Source organism: Bombina bombina, chromosome 1 (assembly GCF_027579735.1).
Source record: "Bombina bombina isolate aBomBom1 chromosome 1, aBomBom1.pri, whole genome shotgun sequence".
Lineage (NCBI taxonomy): Eukaryota > Metazoa > Chordata > Amphibia > Anura > Bombinatoridae > Bombina > Bombina bombina.
Window position 1 is genome coordinate 1,594,322,202 of NC_069499.1, and position 22,741 is coordinate 1,594,344,942.

The window sequence follows — 22,741 nt, forward strand, 5'->3', positions numbered from 1 at the left end:
CAATGTAAGAATGCCTGTCTTTTTATGTGGTCTGAAGACAACTGAGACCTGTGGAACCTCCCCCTTGGGGGAAGTCCCTTGAATTCCAGAAGATAACCTTGGGAGACAATTTCTAGCGCCCAAGGATCCAGAACATCTCTTGCCCAAGCCTGAGCGAAGAGAGAGAGTCTGCCCCCCACCAGATCCGGTCCCGGATCGGGGGCCAACATTTCATGCTGTCTTGGTAGCAGTGGCAGGTTTCTTGGCCTGCTTTCCCTTGTTCCAGCCTTGCATTGGTCTCCAAGCTGGCTTGGCTTGAGAAGTATTACCCTCTTGCTTAGAGGACGTAGCACTTTGGGTTGGTCCGTTTCTACGAAAGGGACGAAAATTAGGTTTATTTTTGGCCTTGAAAGGCCGATCCTGAGGAAGGGCGTGGCCCTTACCCCCAGTGATATCAGAGATAATCTCTTTCAAGTCAGGGCCAAACAGCGTTTTCCCCTTGAAAGGAATGTTAAGTAGTTTGTTCTTGGAAGACGCATCAGCCGACCAAGATTTCAACCAAAGCGCTCTGCGCGCCACAATAGCAAACCCTGAATTCTTAGCCGCTAACCTAGCCAATTGCAAAGTGGCGTCTAGGGTGAAAGAATTAGCCAATTTGAGAGCATTGATTCTGTCCATAATCTCCTCATAAGGAGGAGAATCACTATCGACCGCCTTTATCAGCTCATCGAACCAGAAACATGCGGCTGTAGCGACAGGGACAATGCATGAAATAGGTTGTAGAAGGTAACCCTGCTGAACAAACATTTTCTTAAGCAAACCTTCTAATTTTTTATCCATAGGATCTTTGAAAGCACAACTATCCTCTATGGGTATAGTGGTGCGTTTGTTTAAAGTGGAAACCGCTCCCTCGACCTTGGGGACTGTCTGCCATAAGTCCTTTCTGGGGTCGACCATAGGAAACAATTTTTTAAATATGGGGGGAGGGACGAAAGGAATACCGGGCCTTTCCCATTCTTTATTAACCATGTCCGCCACCCGCTTGGGTATAGGAAAAGCTTCTGGGAGCCCCGGCACCTCTAGGAACTTGTCCATTTTACATAGTTTCTCTGGGATGACCAACTTGTCACAATCATCCAGAGTGGATAATACCTCCTTAAGCAGAATGCGGAGATGTTCCAACTTAAATTTAAATGCAATCACATCAGGTTCAGCTTGTTGAGAAATGTTCCCTGAATCAGTAATTTCTCCCTCAGACAAAACCTCCCTGGCCCCATCAGACTGGGTTAGGGGCCCTTCAGAAATATTATTATCAGCGTCGTCATGCTCTTCAGTATCTAAAACAGAGCAATCGCGCTTACGCTGATAAGTGTTCATTTTGGCTAAAATGTTTTTGACAGAATTATCCATTACAGCCGTTAATTGTTGCATAGTAAGGAGTATTGGCGCGCTAGATGTACTAGGGGCCTCCTGAGTGGGCAAGACTCGTGTAGACGAAGGAGGGAATGATGCAGTACCATGCTTACTCCCCTCACTTGAGGAATCATCTTGGGCATCATTGTCATTGTCACATAAATCACATTTATTTAAATGAATAGGAATTCTGGCTTCCCCACATTCAGAACACAGTCTATCTGGTAGTTCAGACATGTTAAACAGGCATAAACTTGATAACAAAGTACAAAAAACGTTTTAAAATAAAACCGTTACTGTCACTTTAAATTTTAAACTGAACACACTTTATTACTGCAATTGCGAAAAAACATGAAGGAATTGTTCAAAATTCACCAAATTTTCACCACAGTGTCTTAAAGCCTTAAAAGTATTGCACACCAAATTTGGAAGCTTTAACCCTTAAAATAACGGAACCGGAGCCGTTTTGAACTTTAACCCCCTTACAGTCTCTGGTATCTGCTTTGCTGAGACCCAACCAAGCCCAAAGGGGAATACGATACCAAATGACGCCTTCAGAAAGCCTTTTCTAAGTATCAGAGCTCCTCTCACATGCGACTGCATGCCATGCCTCTCAAAAACAAGTGCGCCACACCGGCGCGAAAATGAGGCTCTGCCTATGCTTTGGGAAAGCCCCTAAGAATAAGGTGTCTAAAACAGTGCCTGCCGATATTATTATATCAAAATACCCAGATAAAATGATTCCTCAAGGCTAAATATGTGTTAATAATGAATCGATTTAGCCCAGAAAAAGTCTACAGTCTTAATAAGCCCTTGTGAAGCCCTTATTTACAATCGTAATAAACATGGCTTACCGGATCCCATAGGGAAAATGACAGCTTCCAGCATTACATCGTCTTGTTAGAATGTGTCATACCTCAAGCAGCAAGAGACTGCTCACTGTTCCCCCAACTGAAGTTAATTGCTCTCAACAGTCCTGTGTGGAACAGCCATGGATTTTAGTGACGGTTGCTAAAATCATTTTCCTCATACAAACAGAAATCTTCATCTCTTTTCTGTTTCTGAGTAAATAGTACATGCCAGCACTATTTCAAAATAACAAACTCTTGATTGAATAATAAAAACTACAGTTAAACACTAAAAAACTCTAAGCCATCTCCGTGGAGATGTTGCCTGTACAACGGCAAAGAGAATGACTGGGGTAGGCGGAGCCTAGGAGGGATCATGTGACCAGCTTTGCTGGGCTCTTTGCCATTTCCTGTTGGGGAAGAGAATATCCCACAAGTAAGGATGACGCCGTGGACCGGACACACCTATGTTGGAGAAAGTCGAACATTGGGATTTAAGGATATTAATTGTGATATCCTTGTATAATCCCTGCACCATTGGTTCAGCATACAAAGCTGGAGAGGTCTCATATGAAAACGAGCAAAGGTTTCGCGTCCAATGCTGCAGTCATGAGACCTAAAACTTCCATGCACATAGCTACTGAAGGGAATGACTGAGACTAAAGGTTCCGACAGGCTGCAACCAATTTGTCTGTTAGAGACAAAGTCATGTACACTGAATCTATTTGTCTGAGGAATCAAAGAACTTTTTGGTAAATTGATCCTCCAACCATGTCTTTGAAGAAACAATACTAGTGGATTTGTGTGAGATTCTGCAGAACGTAAAGACTGAGCGAGTACCAAGATATCGTCCAAATAAGGAAACACCGCAATACCCCGGCTCTCCGATTACAGAGAGTAGGGCACCGAGAACCTTTGAAAAGATTCTTGGAGCTGTCGCTAGGCCAAAAGGATGAGCAACAAATTGGTAATGCTGGTCTAGAAAAGAGAATCTCAGGAACTGATAGTGATCCGGATGAATTGGAATATGACGATATGCATCCTGTAAGTCTATTGTGGACATATAATGCCCTTGCTGAACAAAAGGCAGAATAGTCCTTATAGTCACCATCTTGAAAGTTGGTACTCTTACATATCGATTCAAAATCTTTAGATCCAAAACTAGTCTGAATGAAATTGAATTCAATGATTTTGGACCGAATTGATCCAAACATCTTTTAAAAATTTTAATCTGCCCCTACCAGCTGAGCTGGAATGAGGGCCGCACCTTCATGCGGACTTTGGGGCTGGCTTTGATCTCTTAAATGATTTATTCCAATTTGAGGAAGGCTTCAAATTGGAAACCGATTCCTATGGGGAAGGATTAGATTTCTGTTCCTTATGTCGAAAGGAACAAAAACGGTTAGAAGCTTTAGATTTACCCTTAGGTTTTTTATCCTGAGGCAAAAAAACTCCCTTCCCCCCAGTGAGTTGAAATTATTGAATCCAATTAAGAACCAAATAATTTATTACCTTGGAAAGAAAGAGATAGCAATCTGGACTTAGAAGTCATATCAGCATTCCAAGATTTGAGTCACAAAGCTCTTCTAGCTAAAATAGCTAAAGACATATATCTAACATCAATTTTGATGATATAAAAAATGGCATCACAAATGAAATTATTAGCATGTTGAATAAACTTAACAATGCTAGACAAATCATGATCAGATACTTGTTGCGCTAAAGTTTCCAACCAAAAAGTTGAAGAAGCTGCAACATCAGCCAAAGAAATTGCAGGCCTAAGAAGATGACCTGAATATAAATGAGCCTTCCTTAGATAAGATTCAAGTTTCCTATCTAAAGGATCTTTAAAAGAAGTACTATCTTCCGTAGGAATAGTAGCACGTTTAGCAAGAGTAGAGATAGTTCCATCAACTTTGGGGATCTTTGCTGGAAAAGGATACAATTTTTTAAACCTTGAAGGAGAAATAAAAGTACCACCAGGCCTATTCCATTCCTTAGAAATCATATCAGAAATAGCATCAGGAACTGGAAAAACCTCTGGAGTAACCACAGGAGGTTTATAAACAGAATTTAAACGTTTACTAGTTTTAATATCAAGAGGACTAGTTTCCTCTACATCCAATGTAATCAACACTTCTTTCAATAAAAAACGAATATACACCATTTTAAATAAATAAGAGGATTTGTCAGTGTCAATATCTGAGGCACGATCTTCTGAATCAGATAGATCCTCATCAGAGAAGGATAAATCAGTATTGTTGCCAGTCATTTGAAATTTCATCAACTCTATGAGAAGTTTTAAAAGACCTTTTACGTTTATTAGAAGGCGGAATAGCAGACAAAGCCTTCTGAATAGAATCAGAAATAAATTATTTTAAATTTACAGGTATATCTTGTGCATTAGATGTTGAGGGAACAGCAACAGGTAATGAACTACTACTGATGGATACATTTTCTGCATGTAAATGTTTATCATGACAACTATTACAAACCACAGCAGAAGGTATAATCTCCACAAGTTTACAACAAATGCACTTAGCTTTGGTAGAACTGTTATCAGGCAGCAGGGATCCAACAGTGAATTCTGAGACAGGATCAGATTGAGACATCTTGGAAATGTAAGAGAAAAAAACAACATATAAAGCAAAATTATGAATTTCCTTATATGGCAGTTTCAGGAATGGGAAAAAATGCAAACAGCATAACCCTCTGACATAGAAAAAGGCAAGAGGCAAATAGGAATGGGGTCTTAAAAAATGAAAATATTTGGCACTAAGTATGACGCACAACAAACAGAAAAATATTTTTTGGCGCCAAAAACGATACACTTGCGTCATAGATGACGCAACCTTGTGAAGGACTCGGCGTCAACTAAGAAGCCGGAAATGAGGAATTTGTGTCAACGAACGTAACTTTGTGCAAAAAAGTCTCTCACCAAAAATGACGCAATAAACTTAGGCATCTTGAGTCCTCGCGAGCCTAATTCTGCCCGCGAATTTAAAAAAGACAGTCAATTTGAAAAAAAGGACTATACCCCAGGTAAGAAATACATTTTCATAAAAAAGCATTTCCCAGATATGAAACAGACAGTCTGCAAAAGGAAATATACTGAAAACCTGAATCATGGCAAATATAAGTACAATACATATATTTAGAACTTTATATAAAGTGCCAAACCATAGGTGAGAGTGTCTTAAATAATGAAAACATACTTACCAAAAGACACCCATCCACATATAGCAGATACCCAAACCAGTACTGAAACGGTTATCAGAAGAGGTAATGGTAAATTGAGAGTATATCGTTGATATGAAAAGGGAGGTAGGAGATGAATCTCTACGACAGATAACAGAGAACCTATGAAATAGATCCCCGTGAGGAAAACCATTGCATTCAATAGGTGAGATACTCCCTTCACATCCCTCTGACATTCACTGTACTCTGAGAGGAATCAGGCTTCAAAATGCTGAGAAGCGCATATCAATGTAGAAATCTTAGCACAAACTTACTTCACCACCTCCATAGGAGGCAAAGTTTGTAAAACTGAATTGTGGGTGTGGTGAGGGGGGTATTTATAGGCATTTTGAGGTTTGGGAAACTTTGCCCCTCCTGGTAGGATTGTATATCCCATACGTCACTAGCTCATGGACTCATGCCAATTACATGAAAGAAAGAGCAGCTTGCATCCCCTGAGATGACACAGCACCGCCACATTAGATCATTCTTGTTTCTGGATACGCTCTGGGAGAACCGGGGCTGGCAGCGAGCATCTGAAGGGAAGTGCTAACATAGCTTCATACTTTACTGCTATTTACAAGTTCACAGTGTAAACCTATACTAGTCTGGGATTGGCTGATGGATGTCACATGATACAGTAAGAGACACCAGGCTACTACTGAGCATGTGCACAAGTTCACAGTGTAAACCTATACTAGTCTGATTGGATGATGGATGTCACATGATGCAGTTACAAACTTTCAGAGACAACAGGCTACTACTGAACAAGTTCACAGTATATATGTATAATAGTCTGTGATTGGCTGGTGGATGTCAAATGATACAGAGGGCCGGCATAGATGGTGGGAAAATAAATTTGTGTTATTGCATTGTCTTTGTATGATGCACATATGTATTAAGTTCTACTATATGTAACGGTTCTTTAAAGCACCTGAGATGGGGCAGAAAGAGAATTCACCTGCATATGGTCAAATGATATCCCAACTTTGTCGCTGAAATCGCTGCTAAATAACGGCAGCTTGGCGTATCTCTGGCTGAAATGATTAAGCAGGATAAACTCAGCATTCATCTTCATTCCCACACCAATCGCCTGTGACGTTGTACTGGAAAAAAAAAAGAAAAGGGACAAATGAAGATATTAAAACTAGCAAAGACATATGTTACATTCATAGTCGCCCCTGGAGTAAGTAGAATTAGTGGTGTATTATTATTTTACAGTTAGTAGCCCCTGGAGTAAGTAGAATTAGTGGTGCAATTAGTGGTGTATTATTATTTTACAGTTAGTCGCCCCTGGAGTAAGTAGAATTAGTAATGTATTATTATTTTACAGTTAGTCACTCCTGGAGTAAGTAGAATTAGTAATGTATTATTATTTTACAGTTAGTAGCCCCTGGAGTAAGTAGAATTAGTGGTGCAATTAGTGGTGTATTATTATTTTACAGTTAGTCGCCCCTGGAGTAAGTAGAATTAGTGGTGTATTATTATTCAGTTAGTAGCCCCTGGAGTAAGTAAAACAAGTAATGTATTATTATTTTACAGTTAGTAGCCCCTGGAGTAAGTAAAATAAGTAATGTATTATTATTTTACAGTTAGTTGCCCCTGGAGTAAGTAAAATAAGTAATGTATTATTATTCAGTTAGTAGCCCCTGGAGTAAGTAAAACAAGTAATGTATTATTATTTTACAGTTAGTAGCCCCTGGAGTAAGTAAAACAAGTAATGTATTATTATTTTACAGTTAGTAGCCCCTGGAGTAAGTAAAACAAGTAATGTATTATTATTTTACAGTTAGTAGCCCCTGGAGTAAGTAAAATAAGTAATGTATTATTATTTTACAGTTAGTAGCCCCTGGAGTAAGTAAAATAAGTAATGTATTATTATTCAGTTAGTAGCCCCTGGAGTAAGAAGAATTAGGGATGTATTATTATTTTACAGTTAGTCGCCCCTGGAGTAAGAAGAATTAGGGATGTATTATTATTTTACAGTTAGTCGCCCCTGGAGTAAGTAAAATAAGTAATGTATTATTATTCAGTTAGTAGCCCCTGGAGTAAGAAGAATTAGGGATGTATTATTATTATTCAGTTAGTAGCCCCTGGAGTAAGTAAAACAAGTAATGTATTATTATTTTACAGTTAGTTGCCCCTGGAGTAAGTAAAACAAGTAATGTATTATTATTTTACAGTTAGTTGCCCCTGGAGTAATTAGAATTAGTGGTGTATTATTATTTTATAGTTAGTCGCCCCTGGAGTAAGTAGAATTAGTGGTGTATTATTATTTTAGTTAGTCGCCCCTGGAGTAAGTAGAATTAGTGGTGTATTATTTTACAGTTATTCGCCCCTGGAGTAAGTAGAATTAGTGATGTATTATTATTTTACAGTTAGTTGCCCCTGAAGAAAGTAGAATTAGTGATGTATTATTTTACAGTTAGTAGCCCCTGGAGTAAGTAGAATTAGTGATGTATTATTATTTTACAGTTAGTAGCTTCTGGAGTAAGTAGAATTAGTGGTGTATTATTATTTTACAGAAAGTCACCCCTGGAGTAAGTAGAATTAGTGGTGTATTATTATTTTACAGAAAGTCACCCCTGGAGTAAGTAGAATTAGTGGTGTATTATTATTTTACAGTTAGTTGCCCCTGGACTAAGTAAAATTAGTGGTGTATTATTATTTTACAGTTAGTTGCCCCTGGAGTAAGTAGAATTAGTGGTGTATTATTATTTTACAGTTAGTTGCCCCTGGAGTAAGTAGAATTAGTGATGTATTATTATTTTACAGTTAGTCGCCCCTGGAGTAAGTAGAATTAGTAATGTATTATTATTTTACAGTTAGTCGCCCCTGGAGTAAGTAGAATTAGTGGTGTATTAATATTTTACAGTTAGTCGCCCCTGGAGTAAGTAAAATAAGTAATGTATTATTACTTTACAGTTAGTCACCCCTGGAGTAAGTAGAATTAGTGGTGTACTATTATTTTACAGTTAGTCGCCCCTGGAGTAAGTAGAATTAGTGTACTATTATTTTACAGTTAGTTGCCCCTGAAGTAAGTAGAATTAGTGATGTATTATTATTTTACAGTTAGTTGCCCCTGAAGTAAGTAGAATTAGTGATGTATTATTATTTTACAGTTAGTAGCCCCTGGTGTAAGTAGAATTAGTGATGTATTATTATTTTACAGTTAGTAGCCCCTGGAGTAAGTAGAATTAGTGGTGTATTATTATTTTACAGTAAGTCACCCCTGGAGTAAGTAGAATTAGTGGTGTATTATTATTTTACAGTTAGGCGCCCCTGGAGTAAGTAGAATTAGTGATGTATTATTATTTTACAGTTACTTGCCCCTGGAGTAAGTAGAATTAGTGATGTATTATTATTTTACAGTTAGTTGCCCCTGGAGTAAGTAGAATTAGTGGTGTATTATTATTTTACAGTTAGGCGCCCCTGGAGTAAGTAGAATTAGTAATGCATTATTATTTTACAGTTAGTCTCCCCTGGAGTAAGAAGAATTAGTGGTGTATTATTATTTTACAGTTAGTAGCCCCTGGAGTAGGTAGAATTAGTAATGTATTATTATTTTACAGTTAGTTGCCCCTGGAGTAAGTAAAATTAGTAATAAATTATTATTTTACAGTTAGTCGCCCCTGGAGTAAGTAGAATTAGTGGTGTAATTAGTGATGTATTATTATTTTACAGTTAGTCGCCCATGGAGTAAGTAGAATTAGTAATGTATAATTATTTTACAGTTAGTTGCCCCTGGAGTAAGTAGAATAAGTGGTGTATTATTATTTTACAGTTAGTCGCCCCTGGACTAAGTAGAATTAGTGGTGTATTATTATTTTACAGTTAGTTGCCCCTGGAGTAAGTAGAATTAGTGGTGTATTATTATTTTACAGTTAGTCGCCCCTGGAGTAAGTAGAACTAGTGGTGTATTATTATTATTTTACAGTTAGTTGCCCCTGGAGTAAGTAGAATTAGTGGTGTATTATTATTTTACAGTTAGTTGCCCCGGGAGTAAGTAGAATTAGTAATAAATTATTATTTTACAGTTAGTTGCCCCTGGAGTAAGTAGAATTAGTGGTGTAATTAGTGATGTATTATTATTTTACAGTTAGTCGCCCATGGAGTAAGTAGAATTAGTGATGTATTATAATTTTACAGTTAGTAGCCCCTGGATTAAGTAGAATTAGTGGTGTATTATTTTACAGTTATTCGCCCCTGGAGTAAGTAGAATTAGTGGTGTATTATTATTTTACAGTTAGTTGCCCCTGGAGTAAGTAAAATTAGTAATAAATTATTATTTTACAGTTAGTTGCCCCTGGAGTAAGTAGAATTAGTGGTGTAATTAGTGATGTATTATTATTTTACAGTTAGTTGCCCCTGGAGTAAGTAGAATTAGTGGTGTATTATTATTTTACAGTTAGTTGCCCCTGGAGTAAGTAGAATTAGTGGTGTATTATTATTTTACAGTTAGTCGCCCCTGGAGTAAGTAGAATTAGTGATGTATTATTATTTTACAGTTAGTAGCCCCTGGATTAAGTAGAATTAGTGGTGTATTATTTTACAGTTATTCGCCCCTGGAGTAAGTAGAATTAGTGGTGTATTATTATTTTACAGTTAGTTGCCCCTTGAGTAAGTAGAATTAGTGGTGTATTATTATTTCACAGTTAGTTGCCCCTGGAGTAAGTAGAATTAGTGGTGTATTATTATTTTACAGTTAGTTGCCCCTGGAGTAAGTAGAATTAGTGGTGTATTATTATTTTACAGTTAGTTGCCCCTGGAGTAAGTAGAATTAGTGGTGTATTATTATTTTACAGTTAGTTGCCCCTGGAGTAAGTAGAATTAGTGGTGTATTATTATTTTACAGTTAGTTGCCCCTGGAGTAAGTAGAATTAGTGGTGTATTATTATTTTACAGTAAGTCACCCCTGGAGTAAGTAGAATTAGTGGTGTATTATTATTTTACAGTTAGGCGCCCCTGGAGTAAGTAGAATTAGTGATGTATTATTATTTTACAGTTAGTTGCCCCTGGAGTAAGTAGAATTAGTGGTGTATTATTATTTTACAGTTAGGCGCCCCTGGAGTAAGTAGAATTAGTGATGTATTATTATTTTACAGTTAGTTGCCCCTGGAGTAAGTAGAATTAGTGGTGTATTATTATTTTACAGTTAGGCACCCCTGGAGTAAGTAGAATTAGTGGTGTATTATTTTATAGTTAGTAGCCCCTGGAGTAAGTAGAATTAGTGGTGTATTATTATTTTACAGTTAGTCGCCCCTGGAGTAGGTAGAATTAGTAATGTATTATTATTTTACAGTTAGTCGCCCCTGGAGTCAGTAGAATTAGTGGTGTATTATTTTACAGTTAGTCCCCCTGGAGTAAGTAGAATTAGTGGTGTATTATTATTTTACAGTTAGTTGCCCCTGGAGTAAGTAGAATTAGTGGTGTATTATTATTTTACAGTTAGTTTTTCCTGGAGTAAGTAAAATTAGTGTTGTATTATTATTTTACAGTTAGTTGCCCCTGGAGTAAGTAGAATTAGTGGTGTAATTAGTGATGTATTATTACTTTACAGTTAGTTTCCCCTGGAGTAAGTAGAATTAGTGGTGTATTATTATTTTACAGTTAGTTGCCCCTGGAGTAAGTAGAATTAGTGGTGTATTATTATTTTACAGTTAGTCGCCCCTGGAGTAAGTAGAATTAGTGGTGTATTATTATTTTACAGTTAGTTTCCCCTGGAGTAAGTAGAATTAGTGATGTATTATTATTTTACAGTTAGTAGCCCCTGGATTAAGTAGAATTAGTGGTGTATTATTTTACAGTTATTCGCCCCTGGAGTAAGTAGAATTAGTGGTGTATTATTTTACAGTTAGTTGCCCCTGGAGTAAGTAAAATTAGTAATAAATTATTATTTTACAGTTAGTTGCCCCTGGAGTAAGTAGAATTAGTGGTGTAATTAGGGATGTATTATTATTTTACAGTTAGTTGCCCCTGGAGTAAGTAGAATTAGTGGTGTATTATTATTTTACAGTTAGTTGCCCCTGGAGTAAGTAGAATTAGTGGTGTATTATTATTTTACAGTAAGTCACCCCTGGAGTAAGTAGAATTAGTGGTGTATTATTATTTTACAGTTAGGCGCCCCTGGAGTAAGTAGAATTAGTGATGTATTATTATTTTACAGTTAGTTGCCCCTGGAGTAAGTAGAATTAGTGGTGTATTATTTTACAGTTAGGCGCCCCTGGAGTAAGTAGAATTAGTAATGCATTATTATTTTACAATTAGGCGCCCCTGGAGTAAGTAGAATTAGTGGTGTAATTAGTGATGTATTATTTTACAGTTAGTCTCCCCTGGAGTAAGTAGAATTAGTGGTGTATTATTATTTTACAGTTAGTAGCCCCTGGAGTAGGTAGAATTAGTAATGTATTATTATTTTACAGTTAGTTGCCCCTGGAGTAAGTAGAATTAGTGGTGTATTATTATTTTACAGTTAGTCGCCCCTAGAGTAAGTAGAATTAGTAATGTATTATTATTTTACAGTTAGTTGCCCCTGGAGTAAGTAAAATAAGTGGTGTATTATTATTTTACAGTTAGTTGCTCCTGGAGTAAGTAGAATTAGTGGTGTAATTAGTGATGTATTATTACTTTACAGTTAGTTTCCCCTGGAGTAAGTAGAATTAGTGGTGTATTATTATTTTACAGTTAGTCGCCCCTGGAGTAAGTAAAATTAGTGGTGTATTATTATTTTACAGTTAGTTGCCCCTGGAGTAAGTAGAATTAGTGGTGTAATTAGTGATGTATTATTATTTTACAGTAAGTCACCCCTAGAGTAAGTAGAATTAGTGATGTATTATTATTTTACAGTTAGTCGCCCCTGGAGTAAGTAGAATTAGTGGTGTATTATTATTTTACAGTAAGTCACCCCTAGAGTAAGTAGAATTAGTGATGTATTATTATTTTACAGTTAGTCGCCCCTGGAGTAAGTAGAATTAGTGGTGTATTATTATTTTACAGTTAGTCGCCCCTGGACTAAGTAGAATTAGTGGTGTATTATTATTTTACAGTTAGTTGCCCCTGGAGTAAGTAGAATTAGTGGTGTATTATTATTTTACAGTTAGTCGCCCCTGGAGTAGGTAGAATTAGTAATGTATTATTATTTTACAGTTAGTCGCCCCTGGAGTAAGTAGAATTAGTAATGTATTATTATTTTACAGTTAGTCGCCCCTGGAGTAAGTAGAATTAGTGGTGTATTATTTTACAGTTAGTCCCCCTGGAGTAAGTAGAATTAGTGGTGTATTATTATTTTACAGTAAGTCACCCCTGGAGTAAGTAGAATTAGTGGTGTATTATTATTTTACAGTTAGTTGCCCCTGGAGTAAGTAGAATTAGTAATGCATTATTATTTTACAGTTAGGTGCCCCTGGAGTAAGTAGAATTAGTGGTGTAATTAGTGATGTATTATTTTACAGTTAGTCTCCCCTGGAGTAAGTAGAATTAGTGGTGTATTATTATTTTACAGTTAGTAGCCCCTGGAGTAGGTAGAATTAGTAATGTATTATTATTTTACAGTTAGTTGCCCCTGGAGTAAGTAGAATTAGTGGTGTATTATTATTTTACAGTTAGTCGCCCCTAGAGTAAGTAGAATTAGTAATGTATTATTATTTTACAGTTAGTTGCCCCTGGAGTAAGTAGAACTAGTGGTGTATTATTATTTTACAGTTAGTTGCCCCTGGAGTAAGTAAAATTAGTGGTGTATTATTATTTTACAGTTAGTTGCCCCTGGAGTAAGTAGAATTAGTGGTGTAATTAGTGATGTATTATTACTTTACAGTTAGTTTCCCCTGGAGTAAGTAGAATTAGTGGTGTATTATTATTTTACAGTTAGTTGCCCCTGGAGAAAATAGAATTAGTGGTGTATTATTATTTTACAGTTAGTCGCCCCTGGAGTAAGTAGAATTAGTGGTGTATTATTATTTTACAGTTAGTAGCCCCTGGATTAAGTAGAATTAGTGGTGTATTATTATTTTACAATTAGTCGCCCCTGGAGTAAGTAGAATTAGTGATGTATTATTATTTTACAGTTAGTAGCCCCTGGATTAAGTAGAATTAGTGGTGTATTATTATTTTACAGTTAGTTGCCCCTGGAATAAGTATAATTAGTGGTGTATTATTATTTTAGTTAGTCCCCCCTGGAGTAAGTAGAATTAGTGGTGTATTATTATTTTACAGTTAGTTGCCCCTTGAGTAAGTAGAATTAGTGATGTATTATTATTATTATTTTACAGTTAGTAGCCCCTTGAGTAAGTAGAATTAGTGGTGTATTATTATTATTATTTTACAGTTAGTAGCCCCTTGAGTAAGTAGAATTAGTGATGTATTATTATTTTACAGTTAGTTGCCCCTTGAGTAAGTAGAATTAGTGGTGTATTATTATTTTACAGTTAGTCCCCCCTGGAGTAAGTATAATTAGTGGTGTATTATTATTTTAAAGTTATTCCCCCCTGGAGTAAGTAGAATTAGTGGTGTATTATTATTTTACAGTTAGTTGCCCCTGGAATAAGTAGAATTAGTGGTGTATTATTATTTTACAGTTAGTAGCCCCTGGAGTAAGTAGAATTAGTAATGTATTATTTTACAGTTAGTAGCCCCTGGAGTAAGTAGAATTAGTAATGTATTATTATTTTACAGTTAGTTGCCCCTGGAGTAAGTAGAATTAGTAATGTATTATTATTTTACAGTTAGTCGCCCCTGGAGTAAGTAGAATTAGTGATGTATTATTATTTTACAGTTAGTCGCCCCTGGAGTAAGTAGAATTAGTGATGTATTATTATTTTACAGTTAGTCGCCCATGGAGTAAGTAGAATTAGTGATGTATTATTATTATTATTATTATTATTTTACAGTTAGTAGCCCCTGGAGTAAGTAGAATTAGGGATGTATTATTATTTTACAGTTAGTCGCCCCTGGATTAAGTAGAATTAGTGGTGTATTATTATTTTACAGTTAGTAACCCCTTGAGTAAGTAGAATTAGTGATGTATTATTATTTTACAGTTAGTCGCCCATGGAGTAAGTAGAATTAGTGATGTATTATTATTTTACAGTTAGTCGCCCCTGGAGTAAGTAGAATTAGTGATGTATTATTATTTTACAGTTAGTCGCCCCTGGAGTAAGTAGAATTAGTGATGTATTATTATTTTACAGTTAGTCGCCCATGGAGTAAGTAGAATTAGTGATGTATTATTATTATTATTATTATTTTACAGTTAGTAGCCCCTGGAGTAAGTAGAATTAGTGATGTATTATTATTTTACAATTAGTTGCCCCTTGAGTAAGTAGAATTAGTGGTGTATTATTATTTTACAGTTAGTCCCCCCTGGAGTAAGTATAATTAGTGGTGTATTATTATTTTACAGTTAGTTGCCCCTGGATTAAGTAGAATTAGTGGTGTATTATTATTATTATTTTACAGTTAGTTGCCCCTTGAGTAAGTAGAATTAGTGGTGTATTATTATTTTAAAGTTATTCCCCCCTGGAGTAAGTAGAATTAGTGGTGTATTATTATTTTACAGTTAGTAGCCCCTGGAATAAGTAGAATTAGTGGTGTATTATTATTATTATTATTATTTTACAGTTAGTAGCCCCTGGAGTAAGTAGAATTAGTAATGTATTATTTTACAGTTAGTTGCCCCTGGAGTAAGTAGAATTAGTGATGTATTATTATTTTACAGTTAGTAGCCCCTGGAGTAAGTAGAATTAGTAACGTATGATTATTTTACAGTTAGTCGCCCCTGGAGTAAGTAGAATTAGTGGTGTATTATTATTTTACAGTTAGTTGCCCCTGGAATAAGTAGAATTAGTGGTGTATTATTATTATTATTATTTTACAGTTAGTAGCCCCTGGAGTAAGTAGAATTAGTAATGTATTATTTTACAGTTAGTTGCCCCTGGAGTAAGTAGAATTAGTAATGTATTATTTTACAGTTAGTTGCCCCTGGAGTAAGTAGAATTAGTAATGTATTATTATTTTACAGTTAGTCGCCCCTGGAGTAAGTAGAATTAGTGATGTATTATTATTTTACAGTTAGTCGCCCCTGGAGTAAGTAGAATTAGTGATGTATTATTATTATTATTATTTTACAGTTAGTAGCCCCTGGAGTAAGTAGAATTAGTAATGTATTATTATTCAGTTAGTAGCCCCTGGAATAAGAAGAATTAGGGATGTATTATTATTTTACAGTTAGTCGCCCCTGGATTAAGTAGAATTAGTGGTGTATTATTATTATTATTTTACAGTTAGTAGCCCCTTGAGTAAGTAGAATTAGTGATGTATTATTATTTTACAGTTAGTTGCCCCTTGAGTAAGTAGAATTAGTAATGTATTATTATTTTACAGTTAGTCCCCCCTGGAGTAAGTATAATTAGTGGTGTATTATTATTTCACAGTTAGTTGCCCCTGGATTAAGTAGAATTAGTGGTGTATTATTATTATTTCACAGTTAGTTGCCCCTGGATTAAGTAGAATTAGTGGTGTATTATTATTATTTTACAGTTAGTTGCCCCTTGAGTAAGTAGAATTAGTGGTGTATTATTATTATACAGTTAGTCCCCCCTGGAGTAAGTATAATTAGTGGTGTATTATTATTTTAAAGTTATTCCCCCCTGGAGTAAGTAGAATTAGTGGTGTATTATTATTTTACAGTTAGTAGCCCCTGGAATAAGTAGAATTAGTGGTGTATTATTATTATTATTATTTTACAGTTAGTAGTCCCTGGAGTAAGTAGAATTAGTAATGTATTATTTTACAGTTAGTTGCCCCTGGAGTAAGTAGAATTAGTAATGTATTATTTTACAGTTAGTTGCCCCTGGAGTAAGTAGAATTAGTGATGTATTATTATTTTACAGTTAGTCGCCCCTGGAGTAAGTAGAATTAGTGATGTATTATTATTATTATTATTATTTTACAGTTAGAATCCCCTGGAGTAAGTAGAATTAGTAATGTATGATTATTCAGTTAGTAGCCCCTGGAGTAAGAAGAATTAGGGATGTATTATTATTTTACAGTTAGTCGCCCCTGTAGTAAGTAGAATTAGTGATGTATTATTATTATTATTATTTTACAGTTAGTAGCCCCTGGAGTAAGTAGAATTAGTAATGTATTATTTTACAGTTAGTTGCCCCTGGAGTAAGTAGAATTAGTAATGTATTATTTTACAGTTAGTTGCCCCTGGAGTAAGTAGAATTAGTAATGTATTATTATTTTACAGTTAGTCGCCCCTGGAGTAAGTAGAATTAGTGATGTATTATTATTTTACAGTTAGTCGCCCCTGGAGTAAGTAGAATTAGTGATGTATTATTATTATTATTTTACAGTTAGTAGCCCCTGGAGTAAGTAGAATTAGTAATGTATTATTTTACAGTTAGTCGCCCCTGTAGTAAGTAGAATTAGTGATGTATTATTATTATTTTACAGTTAGTAGCCCCTGGAGTAAGTAGAATTAGTGGTGTATTATTATTTTACAGTTAGTTGCCCCTGGAATAAGTAGAATTAGTGGTGTATTATTATTTTACAGTTAGTCGCCCCTGGAGTAAGTAGAATTAGTGGTGTATTATTATTTTACAGTTAGTAGCCCCTGGAGTAAGTAGAATTAGTGGTGTATTATTATTTTACAGTAAGTCGCCCCTGGAGTAAGTAGAATTAGTGGGGTATTATTATTTTACAGTTAGTCGCCCCTGGAGTAAGTAGAATTAGTAATAAATTATTATTTTACAGTTAGTCGCCCCTGGAGTAAGTAGAATTAGTAATAAATTATTATTTTACAGTTAGTCGCCCCTGGAGTAAGTAGAATTAGTAATAAATTATTATTTTACAGTTAGTCGCCCCTGGAGTAAGTAGAATTAGTAATAAATTATTATTTTACAGTTAGTCGCCCCTGGAGTAAGTAGAATTAGTAATAAATTATTATTTTACAGTTAGTCGCCCCTGGAGTAAGTAGAATTAGTAATAAATTATTATTTTACAGTTAGTCGCCCCTGGAGTAAGTAGAATTAGTAATAAATTATTATTTTACAGTTAGTCGCCCCTGGAATAAGTAGAATTAGTGGTGTATTATTATTTTACAGTAAGTCACCCCTGGAGTAAGTAGAATTAGTAATGTATTATTATTTTACAGTTAGTCGCCCCTGGAGTAAGTAGAATTAGTGATGTATTATTATTTTACAGTTAGTCGCCCCTGAAGTAAGTAGAATTAGTGATGTATTATTTTACAGTTAGTAGCCCCTGGAGTAAGTAGAATTAGTGATGTATTATTATTTTACAGTTAGTTGCCCCTGGAATAAGTAGAATTAGTAATGTATTATTATTTTACAGTTAGTTGCCCCTGGAATAAGTAGAATTAGTAATGTATTATTATTTTACAGTTAGTCGCCCCTGGAGTAAGTAGAATTAGTGATGTATTATTATTTTACAGTTAGTCGCCCCTGGAGTAAGTAGAATTAGTGATGTATTATTATTTTACAGTTAGTCGCCCCTGGAGTAAGTAGAATTAGTGATGTATTATTATTATTATTATTTTACAGTTAGTAGCCCCTGGAGTAAGTAGAATTAGGGATGTATTATTATTTTACAGTTAGTCGCCCCTGGATTAAGTAGAATTAGTGGTGTATTATTATTATTTTACAGTTAGTAACCCCTTGAGTAAGTAGAATTAGTGATGTATTATTATTTTACAATTAGTTGCCCCTTGAGTAAGTAGAATTAGTGGTGTATTATTATTTTACAGTTAGTCCCCCCTGGAGTAAGTATAATTAGTGGTGTATTATTATTTTACAGTTAGTTGCCCCTGGATTAAGTAGAATTAGTGGTGTATTATTATTATTATTTTACAGTTAGTTGCCCCTTGAGTAAGTAGAATTAGTGGTGTATTATTATTTTAAAGTTATTCCCCCCTGGAGTAAGTAGAATTAGTGGTGTATTATTATTTTACAGTTAGTAGCCCCTGGAATAAGTAGAATTAGTGGTGTATTATTATTATTATTATTTTACAGTTAGTAGCCCCTGGAGTAAGTAGAATTAGTAATGTATTATTTTACAGTTAGTTGCCCCTGGAGTAAGTAGAATTAGTGATGTATTATTATTTTACAGTTAGTCGCCCCTGGAGTAAGTAGAATTAGTGATGTATTATTATTATTATTATTATTTTACAGTTAGTAGCCCCTGGAGTAAGTAGAATTAGTAATGTATGATTATTTTACAGTTAGTCGCCCCTGGAGTAAGTAGAATTAGTGGTGTATTATTATTTTACAGTTAGTTGCCCCTGGAATAAGTAGAATTAGTGGTGTATTATTATTATTATTATTTTACAGTTAGTAGCCCCTGGAGTAAGTAGAATTAGTAATGTATTATTTTACAGTTAGTTGCCCCTGGAGTAAGTAGAATTAGTAATGTATTATTTTACAGTTAGTTGCCCCTGGAGTAAGTAGAATTAGTAATGTATTATTATTTTACAGTTAGTCGCCCCTGGAGTAAGTAGAATTAGTGATGTATTATTATTTTACAGTTAGTCGCCCCTGGAGTAAGTAGAATTAGTGATGTATTATTATTATTATTATTTTACAGTTAGTAGCCCCTGGAGTAAGTAGAATTAGTAATGTATTATTATTCAGTTAGTAGCCCCTGGAGTAAGAAGAATTAGGGATGTATTATTATTTTACAGTTAGTCGCCCCTGGATTAAGTAGAATTAGTGGTGTATTATTATTATTATTTTACAGTTAGTAGCCCCTTGAGTAAGTAGAATTAGTGATGTATTATTATTTTACAGTTAGTTGCCCCTTGAGTAAGTAGAATTAGTAATGTATTATTATTTTACAGTTAGTCCCCCCTGGAGTAAGTATAATTAGTGGTGTATTATTATTTCACAGTTAGTTGCCCCTGGATTAAGTAGAATTAGTGGTGTATTATTATTATTATTTTACAGTTAGTTGCCCCTTGAGTAAGTAGAATTAGTGGTGTATTATTATTATACAGTTAGTCCCCCCCTGGAGTAAGTATAATTAGTGGTGTATTATTATTTTAAAGTTATTCCCCCCTGGAGTAAGTAGAATTAGTGGTGTATTATTATTTTACAGTTAGTAGCCCCTGGAATAAGTAGAATTAGTGGTGTATTATTATTATTATTATTTTACAGTTAGTAGTCCCTGGAGTAAGTAGAATTAGTAATGTATTATTTTACAGTTAGTTGCCCCTGGAGTAAGTAGAATTAGTAATGTATTATTTTACAGTTAGTTGCCCCTGGAGTAAGTAGAATTAGTGATGTATTATTATTTTACAGTTAGTCGCCCCTGGAGTAAGTAGAATTAGTGATGTATTATTATTATTATTATTTTACAGTTAGTAGCCCCTGGAGTAAGTAGAATTAGTAATGTATGATTATTCAGTTAGTAGCCCCTGGAGTAAGAAGAATTAGGGATGTATTATTATTTTACAGTTAGTCGCCCCTGTAGTAAGTAGAATTAGTGATGTATTATTATTATTATTTTACAGTTAGTAGCCCCTGGAGTAAGTAGAATTAGTAATGTATTATTTTACAGTTAGTCGCCCCTGGAGTAAGTAGAATTAGTGATGTATTATTATTTTACAGTTAGTAGCCCCTGGAATAAGTAGAATTAGTGGTGTATTATTATTATTATTATTTTATAGTTAGTAGCCCCTGGAGTAAGTAGAATTAGTAATGTATTATTTTACAGTTAGTTGCCCCTGGAGTAAGTAGAATTAGTAATGTATTATTTTACAGTTAGTTGCCCCTGGAGTAAGTAGAATTAGTAATGTATTATTATTTTACAGTTAGTCGCCCCTGGAGTAAGTAGAATTAGTGATGTATTATTATTTTACAGTTAGTCGCCCCTGGAGTAAGTAGAATTAGTGATGTATTATTATTATTTTACAGTTAGTAGCCCCTGGAGTAAGTAGAATTAGTAATGTATTATTTTACAGTTAGTCGCCCCTGTAGTAAGTAGAATTAGTGATGTATTATTATTATTATTATTTTACAGTTAGTAGCCCCTGGAGTAAGTAGAATTAGTGGTGTATTATTATTTTACAGTTAGTTGCCCCTGGAATAAGTAGAATTAGTGGTGTATTATTATTTTACAGTTAGTCGCCCCTGGAGTAAGTAGAATTAGTGGTGTATTATTATTTTACAGTTAGTAGCCCCTGGAGTAAGTAGAATTAGTGGTGTATTATTATTTTACAGTAAGTCGCCCCTGGAGTAAGTAGAATTAGTGGGGTATTATTATTTTACAGTTAGTCGCCCCTGGAGTAAGTAGAATTAGTAATAAATTATTATTTTACAGTTAGTCGCCCCTGGAGTAAGTAGAATTAGTGATGTATTATTATTTTACAGTTAGTCGCCCCTGGAGTAAGTAGAATTAGTAATAAATTATTATTTTACAGTTAGTCGCCCCTGGAGTAAGTAGAATTAGTAATAAATTATTATTTTACAGTTAGTCGCCCCTGGAGTAAGTAGAATTAGTAATAAATTATTATTTTACAGTTAGTCGCCCCTGGAGTAAGTAGAATTAGTAATAAATTATTATTTTACAGTTAGTCGCCCCTGGAATAAGTAGAATTAGTGGTGTATTATTATTTTACAGTAAGTCACCCCTGGAGTAAGTAGAATTAGTAATGTATTATTATTTTACAGTTAGTCGCCCCTGGAGTAAGTAGAATTAGTGATGTATTATTATTTTACAGTTAGTTGCCCCTGGAATAAGTAGAATTAGTAATGTATTATTATTTTACAGTTAGTCGCCCCTGGAGTAAGTAGAATTAGTGATGTATTATTATTTTACAGTTAGTCGCCCCTGGAGTAAGTAGAATTAGTGATGTATTATTATTTTACAGTTAGTTGCCCCTGGAATAAGTAGAATTAGAGGTGTATTATTATTTTACAGTTAGTTGCCCCTGGAGTAAGTAGAATTAGTGATGTATTATTATTTTACAGTTAGTTGCCCCTGGAGTAAGTAGAATTAGTAATGTATTATTATTTTACAGTTAGTCACTCCTGGAGTAAGTAGAATTAGTAATGTATTATTATTTTACAGTTAGTCGCCCCTGGAATAAGTAGAATTAGTGGTGTATTATTATTTTACAGTAAGTCACCCCTGGAGTAAGTAGAATTAGTGGGGTATTATTATTTTACAGTTAGTCGCCCCTGAAGTAAGTAGAATTAGTGGTGTATTATTATTTTACAGTTAGTTGCCCCTGGAATAAGTAGAATTAGTGGTGTATTATTATTTTACAGTTAGTTGCCCCTGGAATAAGTAGAATTAGTGGTGTATTATTATTTTACAGTTAGTTGCCCCTGGAATAAGTAGAATTAGTGGGGTATTATTATTTTACAATTAGTCGCCCCTGGAATAAGTAGAATTAGTGGTGTATTATTATTTTACAGTTAGTTGCCCCTGGAATAAGTAGAATTAGTGGTGTATTATTATTTTACAGTTAGTTGCCCCTGGAATAAGTAGAATTAGTGGTGTATTATTATTTTACAGTTAGTAGCCCCTGGAGTAAGTAGAATTAGTGGTGTATTATTATTTTACAGTTAGTCGCCCCTGGAGTAAGTAGAATTAGTGGGGTATTATTTTACAGTTAGTCGCCCCTGGAGTAAGTAGAATTAGTGGTGTATTATTATTTTACAGTTAGTCGCCCCTGGAGTAAGTAGAATTAGTGGGGTATTATTTTACAGTTAGTCTCCCCTGGAGTAAGTAGAATTAGTGGTGTATTATTATTTTACAGTTAGTCGCCCCTGGAGTAAGTAGAATTAGTGGGGTATTATTTTACAGTTAGTCGCCCCTGGAGTAAGTAGAATTAGTGGTGTATTATTATTTTACAGTTAGTCTCCCCTGGAGTAAGTAGAATTAGTGGTGTATTATTATTTTACAGTTAGTCGCCCCTGGAGTAAGTAGAATTAGTGGTGTATTATTATTTTACAGTTAGTCGCCCCTGGAGTAAGTAGAATTAGGGGTGTATTATTATTTTACAGTTAGTCGCCCCTGGAGTAAGTAGAATTAGTGGGGTATTATTTTACAGTCAGTCGCCCCAGTTTATACAACCTGTGTGTTTTTTCTACAGCTTCTTCCTCTAAACCGTCCTCTAGAGTTGCTTCATGGATAAGCAAAGTTGCATCTTTTCCTATAGAATTAGAAACAAGATATAAAAAGAAAATTTATGCTTATCTGATAAATTTGTTTCTTTTCAGACACGATGAGTCCACGGATCATCT

The 22,741-nt window shown here is 34.8% G+C and overlaps 1 protein-coding gene across 1 annotated transcript in view; it reads right to left on the bottom strand.

Moving 5' to 3' along the window:
- The window catches only part of ELAC2 (elaC ribonuclease Z 2), a 246,750-nt gene that overhangs the window by 22,535 nt on the left and 201,474 nt on the right, over positions 1 to 22,741 (bottom strand). The window contains exons 22-23 of the mRNA XM_053710440.1: positions 22,572 to 22,650; positions 6,439 to 6,583 (exon numbers count right to left, since the gene is read on the bottom strand). Coding sequence (XP_053566415.1) covers positions 6,439 to 6,583; positions 22,572 to 22,650 — 224 coding nt within the window. The remainder of the gene's footprint in view (positions 1 to 6,438; positions 6,584 to 22,571; positions 22,651 to 22,741) is intronic.